Source organism: Dromiciops gliroides, chromosome 3, assembly GCF_019393635.1.
Source record: "Dromiciops gliroides isolate mDroGli1 chromosome 3, mDroGli1.pri, whole genome shotgun sequence".
NCBI classification, from domain to species: domain Eukaryota; kingdom Metazoa; phylum Chordata; class Mammalia; order Microbiotheria; family Microbiotheriidae; genus Dromiciops; species Dromiciops gliroides.
This window is the reverse complement of record NC_057863.1, coordinates 420,364,293-420,383,429: the sequence shown is the minus strand read 5'-3', so window position 1 is coordinate 420,383,429 and position 19,137 is coordinate 420,364,293. Positions and strand designations below refer to the sequence as shown.

Sequence of the window (19,137 nt, the reverse complement as noted above, 5' to 3'; positions counted from 1 at the left end):
GTGGATAGAGTGACAGGCTTGTAGTAAGGAAGACTCATCTTCCTGAATTCAAATCTGACCTCAGACACTAGCTGTGTGATCCTGAGCGAGTCACTTTATCCTGTATGCCTCAGTTTCCTCATCTATAAAATGATCTGGAGAAGGAAATGGCAAATCAGCTCCAGTTTCTTTGCCAAGAAAATATATATTAGGATTACAAAAAGTCAGACTCTAAAAACAACAAAACTTTTATTGTAGGCTTTTTTCGGGCCTTTGTATTTTAAGTGGGCTAAGATAATAGATTACCTTAGAAGAATAACATTTTTCCAGTTGATACACTAGCAGGAACTAGTTTTTCTGATTAAACTCATTACCCCACTTTGTTATCTTAGATGGCCCTAGGGGAATGTGACATAGAACAGAGACTCTTGGTAGGAGAAAATTCTCAGGGCAAAAATTAATTCAGTTGAGGTGGATTGAGAGAAGTCCAGGGAAGATTTTAGACTGAAGACATAATGCTTTTGTTGGTGTGGGATGGTGGTGAGGGTGGGGGTGGGGCGAGGTGGGTCTCAGAATGTGAGAAAAATGAGATTCCCAGAGCTTAGGACTCTGCTGGTCAGCTCCTGGAGAGGCCTCTCTGTTGGGGAAGAAAACAAGGAAGGGGCAAGCAGAGAAGTTCCTCTGGGATACAACTTTCAAGGCTAATTTTTCCTACTAACTATGTATTAAATGCAGTGGTTTCTATCTGCTGAAGTTAAGTTGGTGACCTCTATAATTCTATACCCTATAGCAAAACATTGTAGACCTGACTTTAGTTATTGCTCTGAGAATTGGAATGAGATTCCAATTCGCAGTATGCAGTGTTGCCAACTCTAATTTCTCTATAGCACATAGATTTTCTTAGATTCAAGGAGCTCATTTTTTAAAAAATCTATTTACAAGTATGATGTATTATACCTAATCCATTCCATGGCTGTAGTTCATTCCCATTTAACTACATATGATATAAGGATATTTAACCAGTTTTTCATCCTTTTATCTCCTCGATTTTCTTTTCATTCCTCCCCCCATTTTTCCTGTTTCCTTTTTTTTTTTTGGTGGGGCAATGAGGGTTAAGTGACTTGCCCAGGGTCACACAGCTAGTAAGTGTCAAGTGTCTGAGGCAGGATTTGAACTCAGGTCCTCCTGAATCCAGGAATGGTGCTTTATCCATTATGCCACCTAGCTGCCCCCCAAATAAGTCTTTTTTTGTTTGTTTTTGTGGGGCAATGAGGGTTAAGTGACTTGCCCAGGGTCACACAGCTAGTAAGTGTCAAGTGTCTGAGGCAAAATTTGAACTCAGGTCCTCCGGAATCTAGGGCAGGTGCTTTATCCACTGTGCCACCTAGCCATCCCCCTTTCTTTTCTTTATCTCTTCCTCTCACTCCTTCTGTTCCACTCATCTTTCCTCATTTCCTTCTTTCCTTCTCTCTTTTTTCTTTCTCTACTGATTTAGCTTTCCTTACTTCCTTCACCTGCCTCCTTTCCTTCCTTCCTTTGCCTGCCTGCCTCCCTCCTTCCCTTCTCTTCTTCCTTTCTTCCACATTTTTTAAAACAACTCTTTTTCCTTCATGATTTTATGTATGTTATTTCACGCATTTAAAAATATTTTTCTTAGAATGGGTCCATAGGGTGCACCAGAATGCCAAAGGGCCCATGATACACACAAAAAGGTTAAGAACCCCTGGTGTAAAGAATGTTTTGTTTACATTGTAAAATTGTTTATAGTGAGAAGGAATTGGAAGGGCAGATGGAGGTTTGGTCTTGAAGTCAGAAAGATCAGAGCTCAAGTCCTACCTCTGACATATATTAGCTATGTGACCATGTGAGCAAGTCATGTCACTTAATTTCTTTGTGCCCCAGGCAATTCTATAGGACTTTACATTCCAAATGAATGACTGTGACATGTTGTGGAACTTCTCAGGGATTATACCAGAGCATTAATGCATTGATTTGGACCCTAACACCCTATTTTTGATAAGGTACAAGAAAGTTCAGATTGATGATCTGCCTCTGTATTTCTTAAGGAATCCCTTTTCAAAGATACATTTAAACACCATCATTTTTCTTTCTAGTGTTATATGGTGGATAATACTTTAATAGCTCATGGTTTCAGATAATATCTAATTATTCCAAGCTCAGAATATTTAAAATCCTGGCTTAGAGAACCAATGAGCTCATTGCAAAGTTCAATTTTTTTCCATTACTGCTTTAAACAAGAGGGAAAAGATTTCTTTTCTTTTCTTTCTTTTTTTTTTTAATAAACATGGTCATCGTTGTAACAGTCACCATTTGTTCTGAGGTAGGCCATTTGGCACTCTACTTTCTTGTTCACTAAGTTCGAAGGAATGCTCCTTAAAAGCTGAGACAGTATTTCTTTCCAATGTTCTCATATATCTGTTTCAAAACATAGAGAAGGAATTAGAATGGTTTTCCTTTAAAATAAACAGATTCTTTCTTTTTTTTTTTTTTTTTTTTTTTTTTTTTTGTTTTTTTGTTTTTTGGCAGGGCAATGGGGGTTAAGTGACTTGCCCACAGTCACACAGCTAGTAAGTGTGAAGTGTCTGAGGCTGGATTTGAACTCAGGTACTCCTGAATCCAGGGCCGGTGCTTTATCCACTGCGCCACCTAGCCGCCCCCAACAGATTCTTTCTTGACTGTTTAAAGTGTTAATAAATCAATCCTGTTTTATTTTAGTAACAATAGATACATTTAACTAATGTTAAGAAAGAAAAAGAAAGGACTGTTTAATTCCTAAGTTTGATGGAAAGTGTTCTTATACATTAAGCTGTATCTATACACACAACATAAAGAAGAAAACTGTGGCTGTTGTCTAAAACATTTCTGGACTCCAAAAACAAGATTTTTCCCCCTTTGACCTATGAAATAGAGACCAAAATGCTTTGCTTTGAACAATGTAGCCCAAGATAAAATGCTTCCAAAGACCTATGTCCACACTTCCTCCCTCTCACATTAGGCACATCCTCTCTTCTTGGCACTCTTAAAAATCCAGCCTCTCTCAAATTGGCCAACTTGGAAAGCTCACGATTGAGAAGTCTACTGTTGGGCACTGACTCTTCCCAAGGGTCTAGAATCTTATGCCATGTCTTGCCCTAGACCATTACATTTCTTTACCATGGCATCAATGTAATTACAGCAATGGATGGTGGGCAAGGGGGTTTCTATAGCAATTGATGAGGAGATGGCTACAGCAAAGGACCAGAAGTACCACAATTTGATAGTGGTACTTGAAAATGGGTCCCCACTGCAAGACATTTATTTTTACTTTTCAATGGCAAAGACATTGAATTTTTAAATTAACTACCTAAATTTCCATTCTGTTTTGTGTCTAGACTTTAAATTCTACCACTTTTTTCCATATTTGTGTGGAATATATTCTATCTGTATATTTGTAACATGCATATAAGTTTGTCTATCTGAACACACACATATATATTTATATATAAACATTCACACATATTTACATAATACACATGTCACTGTCACCATGGCCAAAAAATTTCAACAAATTTGTTACCTAGTGGACAGCCTGATAGTGATCTTGGATGGCAGACATATTGTCACTTGGACCATACTCCAAGTCTTTTCAACCTGATAACCCTGGCCAGAATTTACATTCTGCTGTCATAGCCTTTGAGAAGCCAGGAACAATTTCACATTACTATGAGGCACTGGAGTATGGATATGTACAATGCATATATGAAGAGCATAGATTTTTTTTTAAGTGAGGCAATTGGGGTCAAGTGACTTGCCCAGGGTCACACAGCTAGCAAGTGTGTGTTAAGTGTCTGAGGCGGGATCCGAACTCAGGTACTCCTGACTCCAGGGCTGGTGCTCTATCCACTGTGCCACCTAGCTGCCCAAGAGTATAGATTTTTAAAGAAATAACTAACACTATTACATTTCAGTTCAGCTTTCCTATAAAAATTTTGCTTAAATCACTGTTCCTTTTTTAAGAAAAGCTTTGTTCAGGTACTGATTATACTTCTTAACATTCCCTTCAACTTTTAGTACTTATAATTCTATGTCCTGTGCTAAAATATGTTGAAAATGATCTTGTTTATTAATGACTAAAGGTGATTTTCAGACCTCTTCCTCAGCTTCTTATATATATATAATATATAATATATATTATATATATATATGCACATATGTATGTGGATATGGATATGTATGTATATATAATATGTATATATGTATATTATGTGTGTGTGTGTGTGTATATATATATATAATTTTTTTCATGGTGCAATGAGGGTTAAGTGACTTGCCTGGGTCACACAGCTAATGTCAAATGTTTGATTCCAGATTTGAACTGAGGTCTTCCTGAATCCAGGGTGGGTGCTTTATCCACTGTGCCACCTAGCTGCCCCCTCAGCTTCCTATTTTTTAGAGCAGCAAATAGCTAGAGGCTTTATTTTCCATGCCTCATTAACATCTCATGTTAAGGTGATGTTTACAGAACTAGTGATGCAAAGGGAAATTGTGGGATTTTCATGTCTTATCCTTGGTCATAGGTTATTGCAGGACCTAGCACTGTCACTCATTAGAGGACAGGGAATCTGAAGAGATATTTGAAGCTCCATCAATCGGGGTAGAGTCTAGAAGGGTTAGCCCATAAGACAATCTGAAATGCAATATGGCAGTGTGCTATGCAGTTAGTTTAGTCCTCTGTCCTTCTCAGGTAATTTCCCTTCAGCAGACATCTCAAAGCTCTGAGCATTAAGGAAACAGAAAGAATCTCAGTGTTTCACAAAATATACAAAACACTGAACAGAACACCCCCTTGTAGTTTACAAATCATTTGCAGATGTTCAGAAATTTATTATGTGTTTTCACAATTATTGGCAAGCCATCTCAGTAATCAGGAAAGAACTAAAATTGTATATTATCACAGTCTACAACTAGTGCTTTAAGGATTGGGTACAGCCAAAAGAAAAAAAAAAAGAATTGGGTACAGCTTTCACCCTGGCAAATATGGAGACTATTCATTCCTGATATTTAAGGATATCTTGGTAGTAATAATATGTAGTATGAGGATACCAAAAACAAAACCTTGGTTGCAGAAAATATGCCATCACTTTGAGCCACAAGTAAAAGGAAACGAGTCAGCTCTTTTCCACCCATGTGGAGCTTTCTCTAAAGCCATATGTGTAACACATGACAGGTTATATTGCATGTTGAACTACTGGCACACTTTTGAACACAGGGCAGGGATAGGTATGCAACACTAAATTAGCTGAGTTTAAGTTTTCCCAGGAAAAGCTAGTGAGCATATTCATGTTGCCAAGAGCAGTACAATTTTCCCTTTCATTTCTCAAACCAAGATAATAAAGTCCAGAACTGGAGACACTCATCTTTTTGTTTAATACCTCCACCTACTGTTCAAGTAGAGGATAGCAGGCTAGACTGCTGGAAAACATCTTCATTTGTACTATAAAGCTAGGATTCTGTTATTCTGGGATTTTCATTGGTAAATGAGCTAATGTGTGCCAATTGTCTGGTTGGCTGATAGGCACTCCTGGAGCTATTAAAGTGAAAACACTAGCCAAATCTATTTTTTTTTTTGCAGGAGAAAGTATTAAATCTAAGATGTAATATATATAATAAAAACTGAGGAGGTAAAAAGCTTTCACTGAAGAGGAAGAAGGTGTAGAAGGCCTGAATTTGACCTAAAATGAAATAGGGTCAACCAATCAACAAGCATTTATTAGGTTCTTACTATTTACCAGTCACTTCACAAGAACTGTTTTTGAGGCTTTTAAATCCAAAAAAGAAAAAGAATTTTTAAAAATGATCATCTTTATGTAGCTTAAGAATTTACTGGTTATAGAAAGAAATAATCTAGACTTAGAACAGGCCTAAATTTTAGGGCAAACTTCTTTGAAAAACTAAGAAATCAAGGACATTTTGTTTTTGTTTTGGGGTTTTGTTGTTGTTGTTGTTTTGTTTGTTTTGTTTTTGTGGGGCAATGAGGGTTAAGTGACTTGCCCAGGGTCACAAAGCTAGTAAGTTTAAAGTGTCTGAGTCCAGGTTTGAATGTAGGTACTCCTGAATCCAGGGCTGGTGCTTTATCTACTGCTCCACCTAGCTGCCCCCAATCAAGATCATTTTAAATAACACAACAAAGGAAGGCTTCAACCTGATAAACTATTTGTAGCATTTTCAGTAAAGTCTATTTCATTAAACTATTAATGACACATTGAGAAGGGTCTCATTCTCACAAAATAGTATTTGATCCAGAGATGATCAGGAAGCAACCAAAAGATTATGGGAAGGGGACAGCTAGGTGGTGCAGTGGATAGAGCACTGGCCCTGGAGTCAAGAGTAACTGAGTTCAAATCCGGCCTCAGACACTTAACACTTACTAGCTGTGTGATCCTGGGCAAGTCACTTAACCCCAATTGCCTCACTAAAAAAAAAAAAAAAAAGATTATGGGAAGGGGCACCTAGGGGGCACAGTGGATAGAGCACTGGCCCTGGAGTCAGGATGACCTAAGTTCAAATCTGGCCTCAGACACTTGACACATACTAGCTGTGTGACCCTGGGCAAGTCACTTAACCCTCATTGCCTCACCAAAAATAAATAAATTAAAATCTTTAAAAAAAATTATGGGAGGTATAGTAAAATATTTAAAGTAATGAATAGAGAAAATATGGATCTACCAATAGTATTTTGAGTTATTTGGGATAGGAAACAGTAGGAAATGGTTGTGTTTTATATATATATATATATATATTTGCCAACAAGGCTAAAAAGACAAAAAGTTATCAAACACCTAGACTAATATCCCACATGGCAGTAGAAATGAAAGAAAAAAATAGCAATAGATTCAAACTATAACATACAGGAAGAAATATCTAGACATGGCTCATTGACCACATATAGAAGAGTAATGATCAAGAAATGCCTTACTATATATCATTTGGTGAGGAGCAAATAAGATACTTGTGCTTCCTATCATGATGGGGAATTGGGCATAAAGTTGAGGAAGAATGACACTATACTTTTAGGAGACATGGCAAGAATGATTGCATGAAATATTCTTGTTCTGATTACTATGGGATCAGAAATCTGTTATCTTTCTACTAACTATATGGGCCTGTCTTCTCAAACCACTAAACATTTTTAAGAATGTCCACTCAATGCAAGGCACTGTGCTAAAAGGTAGGATTACAAAATCAAACATGACATAGTTTTTTTCCCTCAAGAAGATTATATACTGTGAGAATTCCAAACTATCTATCAATATTGTTCCCTAAGATAGATTTATCACTCTTTGTTTAGGCCATATCATCCTCCTTCTTTAAGAACTTAGAATAGTTTTGATATCATCTGTTAGGGGACAATGCTTATGCTTTAATTTGAGGTGTTTCATCTTTCTAAACTATCTTTTTAATATGTGTTTTGGTGGTTTTTGTTTGTTTTCTAAATTTGGGGGCTTACTTCTCATTCATTCATCCAAGATAAAGATTCTAACATCTAAAACTTTACATACATACTCAATCTCTTTTTGTTCATCTAGCCATTTCCAAGTTTATACTCCCCAAATTATATAGGAGAAAAAAATCATTGGGATCAAGTACTAGGAAACATAAATGGCTTAGATTATTTAAGCAACAGGGCAGGGTGAATGGGTCAGTTTGAAAACAAGAAGTAGTTACATAAGGACATGGGAAAGGAAAAAGGAAAGTTCACTTGGAAGAGCAAGACAACTCTTTTGGCTACAAAAGAAGACAACTTATGGAAATCTCAAACCAAGATAAATAGTCAAGTTAGCCTTTGTGTGTGTGTGTGTGTGTGTGTGTGTGTGTGTGTGTGTGTGTAATACAAAATGCTTGAGGCCAAAATATCATTGTAACATGACCATTGGCTTACAAGACAGAAAAGTTATGTCATAGAATCATGATGCTAGGTGGAGAGAGAAGATACCTTAGAGATAATTTGGTCTGACTTCATCATTTTCCGAATGAGGAAATCAAGGCCCACAGAAGGGAAATGAGGATCCAAGATTCCAAAGACAATTTTGATCAGAACTAGAATTCAAGTTTCCTGTTTCCAAATACATTATATCTTCCATCATAACACATTATTCAAACAACTGTTAGGGACAACTTTTTTCTTCACATACTAATTTTCTTTCAGTTTATATTTTAAGCTAATATTAATATAAATTTTTCCACTACATATAAAATGTATGCAGAAGTGAAAAATAATTTTTCATTTCCACAGTTTGAAAGGAGCAATGGATTGAAGTCCTCTCGGACTTCAAGTCCTGGGTTCAAATCCCAACTCTCCTACTTATTACTTTTATGACTTTAGGCAAGTCACTTATTTGCCCCAGTTATTTCATATGTAAAATTAAGGATTTAGATTAGATGATTTCTAAGGCCCTTCCTAGCTATAACATTTTATCATTTTGATTTTTTATATCTTAATACATAAAAAACTTCAAAGCTGTCAACAAGAGAAAAAAATATCAGTTCCTTTGGTTGGTTTGAGTTGTTTTTTTTAAAAGATACACCACTTCCAATATATGTGTTTGTGTATTTTTGTATTAACATTTCACAGGTGTTTTTTCCCCTGCCTCTTTACATCAATTGTAGCTATTTCTTCATATTTCCATTTTGAACCCAGAAATGCTAGAAGCATTAGAAAGCTTGATATTTAGTCTGGAGAGAAAATGCATTTCTGATGCATATCAAATTGTCAATTGGATTTCTGCATTGACAATCTTTCCATTTAAATGGTTTTCAGAATGAGCACAGATAATGCCAGGAAGAATAAGAGGAAACACAGCTTTCTCATCATCATTTGACATAGGACTATAGCTTCTGATGCTCTGAAAATTCTCCTTTGAAGGATGTCACTTTTGCTGAAATTCGCGTTGTCTGTGTCTCTGTTGAGGGTATGGAAAGCCCTGAGTTAGCTTATTTAATACTCAAGATGAGGCCAGTGAAAGACAATGGCTTTGGTATGGTTAATTGGATTCAGACATGGAAAAAAATGAAAAAGATGAGCAGAAACTCAAAAGGGATGACTTTATGTTTGCATTTTTCTAATGGAACAATTATAGGTGCCAAGACAGGAATAGGTTTTTTGTTTATTTGTTTGTTGGTTTGGTTTGGTTTGGTTTGGTTAGTGGAGAGGCAAAATGGAATATTAGAAAACATCACTGGAAGAAAGTTCATATATTAAACTAGTTCTCATTTTACAAGAGGAAATTAAGGCCCAAGAGACTGAGTGACTTTACCAAGGTCACATAACTAGTAAACAACTAAAATAAGATGAGAGTGTAAGTACCTGGGATTATATTCAGTGTGTTTTCCCCTATACTTTCCTGCCAGATAAAGCAATAGGTTTTTACTGCTTACTTAAGCAATTAACTGACTACTCTAAAACATAATATCAGATGAAAAAAATATAACAGAGGTTATTATTTCCAGAGTAGTAACAATGTTACATACAGACAGTCAAATGACATTATGGGGAGGATGTGATTCTGGGCATTGTGGTAAGATTCGATTGTATTATTTGCAGTTATTTCAAAATGAAGTTGACCTACAGTTGTGGGGTTGTCGCATTTGGGTTTGACAATGGTCAGTCAACAAGCATTTATCAAGTACTTATGTGCTAGATGCTGTGCTAAGCAATGCTGAATACTAAGAAAGGCAAAATCAGTCTCTGTTGTTAAGGACAATGATAGAGTATAATGGAGACAATTTTTGAGAAGTTAATGCAAGGTCAAACATTTTTGATACTCTGTGCAGGTATTAGATTCTTCAAAGTGCAACTAGACACAAAATTCACAATACCAATTTGACTCTTCCAATGCAAATTTCAAAGCATAGGGCAAATTACAGGCAAAATAGATGAACTTATAAAAGATAAACATATACGTACATATATAAAGTTATATTTATCAAAGAACTTACAGTGAGCTATAAAACATTTAAAACAACATAGGGCATATGTTTAATATTTGAAATGAAAGTTGAGCAATAAGTGATTGGCACCAAGTATTGACATCTGGTGTGTGTTTTTTTAACTTGATCCAAACTTCCTTTTTCTCTTAATTTTGTAAAGAGATTACATTGTGGTTTTAGATATTTTTAAACCTACTGTATAGAAGTCCATCAATTGAACAACGGCTAAAGAAAACGTGATAACATGAATGTAATGAAATAGTACTTCCCTGTGAGAAATGAGAATATAAAGGATTGAGAAAATAGAAAGACATATATATCGACATAGAATGAAGAGAACCAACAACATACTATAACTAATGGTTATGACAATGTAATTGGAAGGAACTGCAAGTTCTTAGATGTTATATAATTTTAATGGTCCATTTTTCATCCCAGAGAATGAGAAAATACATCTCTTCTTTGCAGTAGTGAGAGGCTACAGATGTATAACTGAATATGCTATCAGACTCAATTGATCTTTTAGTTAGCTTGACTTATTTTTTCCTGTATTCTTAATAATAAGACCTACTTTATGCTTATTGTAAAGGGAAGGGATATATTTGGAAATAAAGGTAATATAAAAACAAAAATTCCTATTAATATGAATAAATTGATAAGAAAAAAAGAGTTCACCAATATCTAGAGGTTTTGTTTTTCAGAGAACATTATAGACTGTGGTCAATTAGCTCAATTAGTTCAGGTGATGTCATTTAATATTTTTCTGTCCCTAACTCTTAAGGACTTGGAATGGAGCCTTAGTACTGACCTATCCAAGTGGCCTACAAAAGAGAAAATGGATAACAGACCAATATAAAATATTCATCATTACTGGAACAGTATTTTAAAAGATGCTTAGGTTGCATCATGCTTTAGTATTAAAGACACCATATCAAGGAACAGCAGAGTTATGAAATTGAATTTCACAGCTTTTCTAGAATTTCTTGTATGTGTTTTTATGTGTATTTATATTAAAAGCAAAAAAAAGTAAAATGAGGACATTTACAAACTTTTAATAAAATTTTCATGAGAAAGAAGTAAGAAATGTGGGAGAAAATAGCTACTAAATGTTATAAAATACTTAGTTTGTGTCATTTTCCATTAAAGTATGAGTTCATTAGAGTTCCTTTATAAATGTTAGATATATAGGTATGACAATTTTCTTAACAACTCTATTTGCATTATAAGGATTAAGGGTATACTCATTAACTAGTTGGTAAAAATGATCATTTTCAAAGTTTGAACTATAATTTGACTAATCTAGTTTGCTCCACCCCCAATGGTGTCATATAAACATCCTTTGACTAAAAAAAGGTTTGTATTAAAAGCACTTCTTCATATTTTTTATTATAGTAAGCTTTTTCATAAAGTGGCACTACATTCAAAATGTTTTATTTATTCAAAGTTGTATTCACTTTGTTTGTTGGAAGGGTGTGGGGGATGCTTTAGAATTTCCACTACATATGGAAAAAATATTTGTATGGTCTTGGACTGAATGAAAAAATAATTTTCTTCCTTCAAAAAAAAAACCCAAGCAGTTCAAATATAATAGAGTGAAACCTATATATCAAGAAGACCACCCACAGTTATTTGTTCTTTGTATGAAATTTCTGGATTTTTTTATCTCAATGTCAATTTATAAACACGTATGTGCATAAACACACACTTATCCTTTGGGCACCTTTGGAAATGAAAAATAAGTGTATCTTGATAGGCTATCAAATACACTCATAGGAGCCCAGAAAATGGCATATTTGAATGAAGCAGAAAGCTATAAAAGTTATATCTCATTTCTTTTCCAGCTATTGATGCAGGATGTACCCATCTTGGCCAATCATATGCAGATAGAGATGTTTGGAAGCCAGAACCATGCCAAATATGTGTGTGTGACTCAGGATCTGTTCTCTGTGATGACATAATATGTGATGAGCAGGAGTTGGACTGTCCCAGCCCAGAGATTCCATTTGGAGAATGCTGTCCAGTTTGCCCACAGCCTCCATCATCTGTGAGTTTAAAGAAAACCTTAAATAGTGCAATATTCATTTTGATATACATAAATGTGATGTATTTTTCTGGTCCAGTGATAGATATTTTTATATTTCTTTTATTTCTTTCTTTTTTTTTCAGTGAGGCAATTGGGGTTAAGTGACTTGCCTAGGGTTACACAGCTAGTAAGTGTTAAGTGTCTGAGACCGGATTTGAACTCAGGTCCTCCTTACTCCAGGGCTGGTGCTCTATCTACTGCGACATCTAGCTGCACCCTATTTTTATATTTCTTAGTCACAAAATCATCAAATTTTAGAGTCAATAATTTCATCACTATATGGATTTTCTCCACTAATGCAGATTATAACTTTTCTTTAACTTAGTCCATGACTTAAAGAGTTGCTGTGGTCAAAAAATGGATCCCTCTTCAAAAGTGGTCCAATGATAACAGACATGAAGTCCACCACCAGGCTATCCTTTTAAATAGAAATTTAAAATTTCAAAATGTATTTTTTTCATAGTTAAATTAAACATAATTGGGACTCAAGTCTCCATCTCTCAGATTGCTGTTCAGTCATTTCAGTTGTGTCTGACTCTTCATGACTCCCTGGACCCTTTGTCCATGGGGTTTTCTTGGCAAAGATACTGAAGTGATTTGCCAATTCCTCTTCAAGTGACAAACAGAGGTTAACTGACTTGCACAGCTAGGAATTTTCTGAGGCTTGATGTGAACTCAGATCTCCTGATTTCTATGATTCCTGGTTTGTTTTTTTCAAATAATGCTATATGCTATATTTCTTTTTTTCTTTCTTTCCTTTTTTTTTTTAAACAGCTGGTAAGTGTTAAGTGTCTGAGGCCGGATTTGAACTCAGGTCCTCCTGAATCCAGGGCCAGTGCTCTATCCACTGCACTACCTAGCAGCCCCCTGATGCTATATTTCTTAATAAACATTCTTTTAACTCAGTAGTATTTAATTTCATCATGAATTCAGCTCCAAAATCTTCCATAGTACTCTACATTCATAGATGCTTAATAAAATATTGATATCCAGTTTTTTATACTCCCAGTGAAATACACAAAACAATGAGGAACAAACTATCAGGAGATATAAAGAGAAAGCTTATAAAAGTCTTTCTTGGCTGAAGATATTTAGATATGTATTAAATTCCAGACCAAAAAAAAAAACAGTTGGAGAAAGAAGAATAAAATAACATTGAAAACAAATAGAATTTTACTTAGTGTGCATTCAAATGAAAAATCAAAGATTGAAAAATGGATATACTCTTACCTCTATTTCAACATCAAAATTATGAAAGCAATTGAATCGAACCAAAATAATCCTTAGTAAAATACTATTCTCTAATTTTCGTATTTCACATGTTCTTTGAATTCTGTCACTTTATATTGATAGCCATCATCACCATTATTATCAACAACAATCCAGGTCTGTGATTTCCTCCACATAGGCAGCTCCCCAAGTAGAAACTCCCTTCATCTATGTCAATCTATGAAGATTGACAATTCATTTTTAACTAATTAGAGAATTTCATGAAAATGCTAAGAGTTTAAATTATGTGCCTATGGTAACATAGCTAGTTTATTCCAATAATGGGACTTGAACATATATCCTCTGATCCTCTAGATGATTTCAAGGGGGAGCAGTCTATCCTTTATATATAGGATACATTTCAAAATTAAATTTATGAAGCACATTTTTTCTAAATAGGTAAATAATCATTAAAGCTCTGAGTAATCTAATCTCTACTTCTGAATAGTTTATGGCTTCGCCCCACTAAAGTGAAGGAGGCTTTTTGTAATAGCCACTAACAGATAAAATAATTTTAATCCATTGCTCATAAAAATCACTCATCTTTTTTTTTAGAATTAAGTGATATTTAGAAAGGAAAAATTGTATTTTAAAGAAACTAGAAGGGGAAAAGCCACTTATATTTTCTTTCAGAGAAATTGAGATGAGATGAAATATATCTATCAAATCTCACTGGCATCTCTAAGAAACTGTGGAACAGAGCAACATTTCCAACCATATAAACCCAATTTTCAGCAATAATTGTTTTATGGGTGCATTTCTTATGCATTGCTTCTTTGTTTCATGAGAAAATGGTTTCCATGTCTTTCTTATCTTGTTTCTCTCTTTCTGCATAGGCTCCCCGTCCTCCTAATGGTCATATACCTGCAGGCCCAAAAGGAGATCCTGTAAGTAAAAGATCTTCAGTAAAAGAAAATGTATCTGATGAAAGGATTACAATATGTTTATCGTTTTCCTAGTTGTGACAATTCCTTCATTCCTACATTCTTTCATTGCCATCTTTTTGAATGCCAGGTACTATGATAAAATTGCTACAACAATATTTTTAATTGAACATTTCGATTTTGATATCCTTAAAATCCAACGTCATTTCTACATCTCATGGTCACTGTGAAAATTCACAAACTGGCCACTAGCCATGAACATTTAAAGTTTTTAATGTACAATCCATAGGCTCCTTGGGAACTTGTGGATAGTTTTCAGGGGATCCGTGAATTGTTAAAAATATTTTGATAACTGCACTTAAATGTAATTGGCTAATTTTGTAAGCCTTTTTAAAAATTTTTTTCCATTTAAACTTATTATTCTGAGAGGGGATATATAAACTTCATCAGATTGCCAAAGGGTCCCATGACACACCCAAAAGTAAAGAATCTCTGATCTGAAGCCATGTTCAACTCATCACAAGATTGCATACTGTTTAGTGCCGTTGTCCACCAAGTAACGATTTCTCTAATAAATAAGATGTATTTTATTTCAAAGAGATTGTTCCTTCTCATGCAAGATCTTGAATTAAACTCCATAAATTTGTTTATTTCCAGTCACTAGGCCTTTGTTATTGCATTATTGAATGTATCCTTGGTTTAGTCATTTATTTTTATTTTCTAGGGCCCACCTGGTATTCCTGGGAGAAATGGTGATCCTGGGATCCCTGGACAACCTGGTACTCCTGGTTCTCCTGGCCCACCTGGAATCTGTGAATCATGTCCACCTATTAACCAGGTAAAATGTTAAAATGACCTGTATATTCCTTTAATCTAGGTAATCCTTCTTTTAATCAAGATCATTCTCTAACCATCTGTAAGAGCTGAAAATTGACTTCAAGACTCCATGAGATCTCTTGAAGATGTCCTTATCTCTTTTACCACTCTAATTGTCTCATGTTTTCCCACGTCTAATCTAAACAAATTTCTCATACTACAGTCTCATCCTTCTTGTGCTATCCTCAGTAGAGATGAAGAACACCTACTGAACACCCTCTTAGTAATCAATTTACAAATACTGAAAAAATATCATTATTGTACCCCATCATTTTCTAATTGCTTTTTACTGTTGCAACCAAATTTACTTTTATAAGCTCCATATACTTACTCTCCAATCCTCTTTAATGGACATTTAACCAAAAAGAACAAAAAAGAAGGAGAAATGTGGCCATGAATTGACTATATAATTCTAGGGATTTGGGGACCAAGTGAAGCTCAGTTCCTTATCTAGCAAAGGTACAGGTTTTATAAAAACTATTGAAGAAGCCTGACTGGTGGCTAAACCTGGTTCTTAGTACTTTCAGTTAGAAAAGGGCCATTTCTTCCAAGTCAACGGCTCTTGCTAGACTTTCAGAGGAGATATTGTTGGTGGTAACATGGATAGCAGTCCACAAACTGTCTTTTTTGTTTTAATACCACCTGTATAACACTAAATTCTTAACTGTACTTCACATTTCATGAAAAACAATAACCCTTCAGTGTTCTAGTTTATGAAATAAAATATTTATTAATAATAATCCTCCATTTATCTAAAAATAGAATAAGCCTAAAAGAAGTCAAAGTTTTTCCATTTTCTAGTAATGTTTTCCATGGAATTTTTATTTGTAGGTCAAGAGCAGGTATAGATATAGCCATTCATGTATATTCTATGTGCTCAAAGCACTGGACTATAACTTAAAAGACCTGGGTTCCATCCCTAAATACATATATAACCTTAAGCAAGTTCAAGTTGAGTTTTTTGTTTCTTTGTTAAATTTATGTTTCATCTTTTGCAAAATTGGGAGATAGAATTAACTGGTCTTCCACATGTAGACCTATGACCTTCTGACATATTATGACTATTGGGAATGGAAAATAATCCAGATGATTATGTGATACAATACTATTTCACTTGAGAGACAGACTACATGACTATCCTGGAAGAGCTGAAAAATACCCTATTCTAGCTATATAGAATTGTCAAACCACTTGTTAAAAGGTCTGCCTGTGGCATACAAATGAAATTTTGATTTAATTCAATCACATTTACTTCAATTTTTCTGTTCCAGAATTTCTCTCCTCAGTATGAATCCTATGATGTCAAGGCTGGTGGTGGAGGAGGAGGAGGAGTAGCAGGCATGCCAGGGATACCTGTATGTATAACATTTTATCTGTTTATTTTCCAGAGTATTAACTTGGTTTTTTTTTCCCTTTTAGATTGTTATGTTTTAGATAATTGCTTTTCTAAAAATATGGGGCTGGGGTTGTTTTGTTTTTCTGTCAAATGATCTTCTTGGAACTGTCCAAAAGGGGCTATTTCCCACCGAGGATGTGCAAAAAAATGATGGTGCTGGTTTCTATCATTTTTTTCCCAAAATAACTTCCTCTATTCTTCTTCCCTTCTCTCATCATCATTTCCCCCACACTAACTTGTGCTTTTTTGTTTGTTTGTTTTTTGGCATGGCTCATTTTTTCCATCTCCTTTTATGCTTATATATCCTTTGTTATTTTTTCTGTATTTTGCTTAACATAATCATTACCCATTTCTTTGGTCTTTATCTCTTTATTGTTGAGTTGAAAGGCTGGACTTAAAGTCAAAAGACTTGTGTTCAAATACCTGTTCTGCCACTTACATCCTGTGTGACTTTAGACAAATAATTTAACCTTCATGGGCTTCAATATTGTCATCTCTAAAATAACAGTTGGACTAGAAGGCCTCTAAGGTCCATTCTAATGCTAGATGTATGAGTTTATGAGGTTTTCTCATCTCTTTCCACACCTTTAAAAACTCTAGCACATGTTAAAGTCATTAATACTTAATGGCTCCATCTATTTTACAAAAAGTCCTTTAAATTGAGCTACCTATGCATTTCCTTCCAAACTGCAGACTTCTATGTCCCATATTTCTTTATTGTTAGCTTTTAGACTTCATTTTAATGATGAGAATTATGACAATAATATTATCAATTCTAAATATTAATGATCAATTATACATAATTATATGTTGTGTGTTATAATTATTAATTATATTATAATTATTAATATCTAGCACTTGGCCAGGAGTCAGGAAGACCTGAGTTCAAATGTGGCCTCAGACATTTACTAGCTGTGTGACCCTGAGGAAGTTACTTAACCCTGTGTGCCTCAGTTTCCTCATATGTAAAATGAGTTGGAGGAGGAAATGGCAAACCAAAAAAAAAGCCAAGAAAAACCCAAATGGGTATCAAAAAGAGGCAGACATAAGTGAAACAACTCAACAACAACAACAACAAGCTAAAGTTTATAAAGTGTATTATGAGTATCATCTTATTTTATTCTCACAACAATCCTGGAAAATAGTTATTACTCCTATTTTATAGATGAGAAAACTAAGGCTATGGAAGGTCAAGTGACATACCCAGAGCCACAAAGTTCATAGGTATCTGAAATAAGACTCCAACTCAAGTTTTCCCTCTTGACTCCGGGATTCATATGCTATTCATCTGGTTGCCTACCTGACACCCTCTCTCTACTACATCAGAAGACATCCCAAATATGATCCCATATATGTTGTTATTAAATCAAAGATCCATCATTGAGATAGAAAGGGATGAGAGATAGCAGAAAGCCCATCCCCAGTAGGTTTCAATGCAATGTGACTAGTGTGTATATCCCTATATGACAACTCAGATGGGAGTTGATACCAAATGTATGGTATTTAAGGGTAATACAGCTCATTTCCCTATATCACAGCTCCAAAAATGTCTTAATTTTCAGGAAAACAATAGACATGGCCACAATAGAATTTTCTTTTCTTTACAAGCCAAGGTCATGAGAATGGAAATAGAGCATTTCCTTGAAGCAAATGAGCAAAATCTATATCCTAAATGTTGAAGACTCTGAAACACTGAATGCTGTTAGAAACTTATTCTTAGCAGTGAAATGAAAGGGGGATATGTGATTCACATTCAGATATTAAGAAGGAAAAAGATCTAGTATTTTAACAAATGCACACAGAGACTTATATACTTATTTAATGTATACATGGATACTCATTCTACCCAACCAAATAACAATCCATATATGCTTTCTTATCCTTGTGTTTCTTGTCCAAATCTTCCCATAAATTGACCTAAATGTGGCACTTTTCTAGTTTTCCAGGCAGAATATGTCCCACATGTCAGTTTATTTTCTATGCTGCCAACAGAAAAGTTTTTTTTAAAAGAAGAAGAAATAAGGAGATGGGATAATATATTAATTTAGACAAAGAAGCAAAATTTTAAAATATATATTTTAGCAATACAGAGAAATTTAAGGAGAAATTTTTGCATATGATAAAGATAACAAAGAATAATCCATTCCTCCCATTAATATCTTTGATTTGGACAAATTATGCTTGGAAGCAACACCACTGATAGCTTGATAATACTCAGTTCCAACACTCAATCGTGTTGGAAGTCATTTTATTCTATAATATTACTTCTACTATTAAGTCTGTAAAATGTGACATTCCTATAGGTTAATATTCTAATAACTTCTATACTTCAAAGTTTTGTTTTTCACAAAGCATGCATTAGCAGCACACATTAACAGTTTAGACCTAATACCATTAAATGTCTTTCTCACAGGGTGAGTTCAACCCCAGCCAGGACAACTTCATCCTGAGCCTTGCTCCTTTGTTCTTCACTCTCTGCTGACCAGATACTGATATTCTAAAAAGTAACCTCTCTGTTGCATTCAATTTTCATTTCTCTATCTTTCAATGAAACCACTAAAATATCATTTATTGACAGTCAAGAGAAGATGCTAACAAGAAAACCAATGTTATTTCTAACCTCTTTTTGAATTTTTAGTAACATCATTGGAAAATAACATGCT

The 19,137-nt window shown here is 34.7% G+C and overlaps 1 protein-coding gene across 1 annotated transcript in view; it reads left to right on the top strand.

Annotated features, from left to right (window-relative positions):
- The window catches only part of COL3A1 (collagen type III alpha 1 chain), a 70,105-nt gene that overhangs the window by 10,441 nt on the left and 40,527 nt on the right, over positions 1 to 19,137 (top strand). The window contains exons 2-5 of the mRNA XM_043993602.1: positions 11,808 to 12,010; positions 14,155 to 14,205; positions 14,927 to 15,040; positions 16,350 to 16,433. Of these exons, the coding sequence (XP_043849537.1) occupies positions 11,808 to 12,010; positions 14,155 to 14,205; positions 14,927 to 15,040; positions 16,350 to 16,433 (452 nt within the window). The remainder of the gene's footprint in view (positions 1 to 11,807; positions 12,011 to 14,154; positions 14,206 to 14,926; positions 15,041 to 16,349; positions 16,434 to 19,137) is intronic.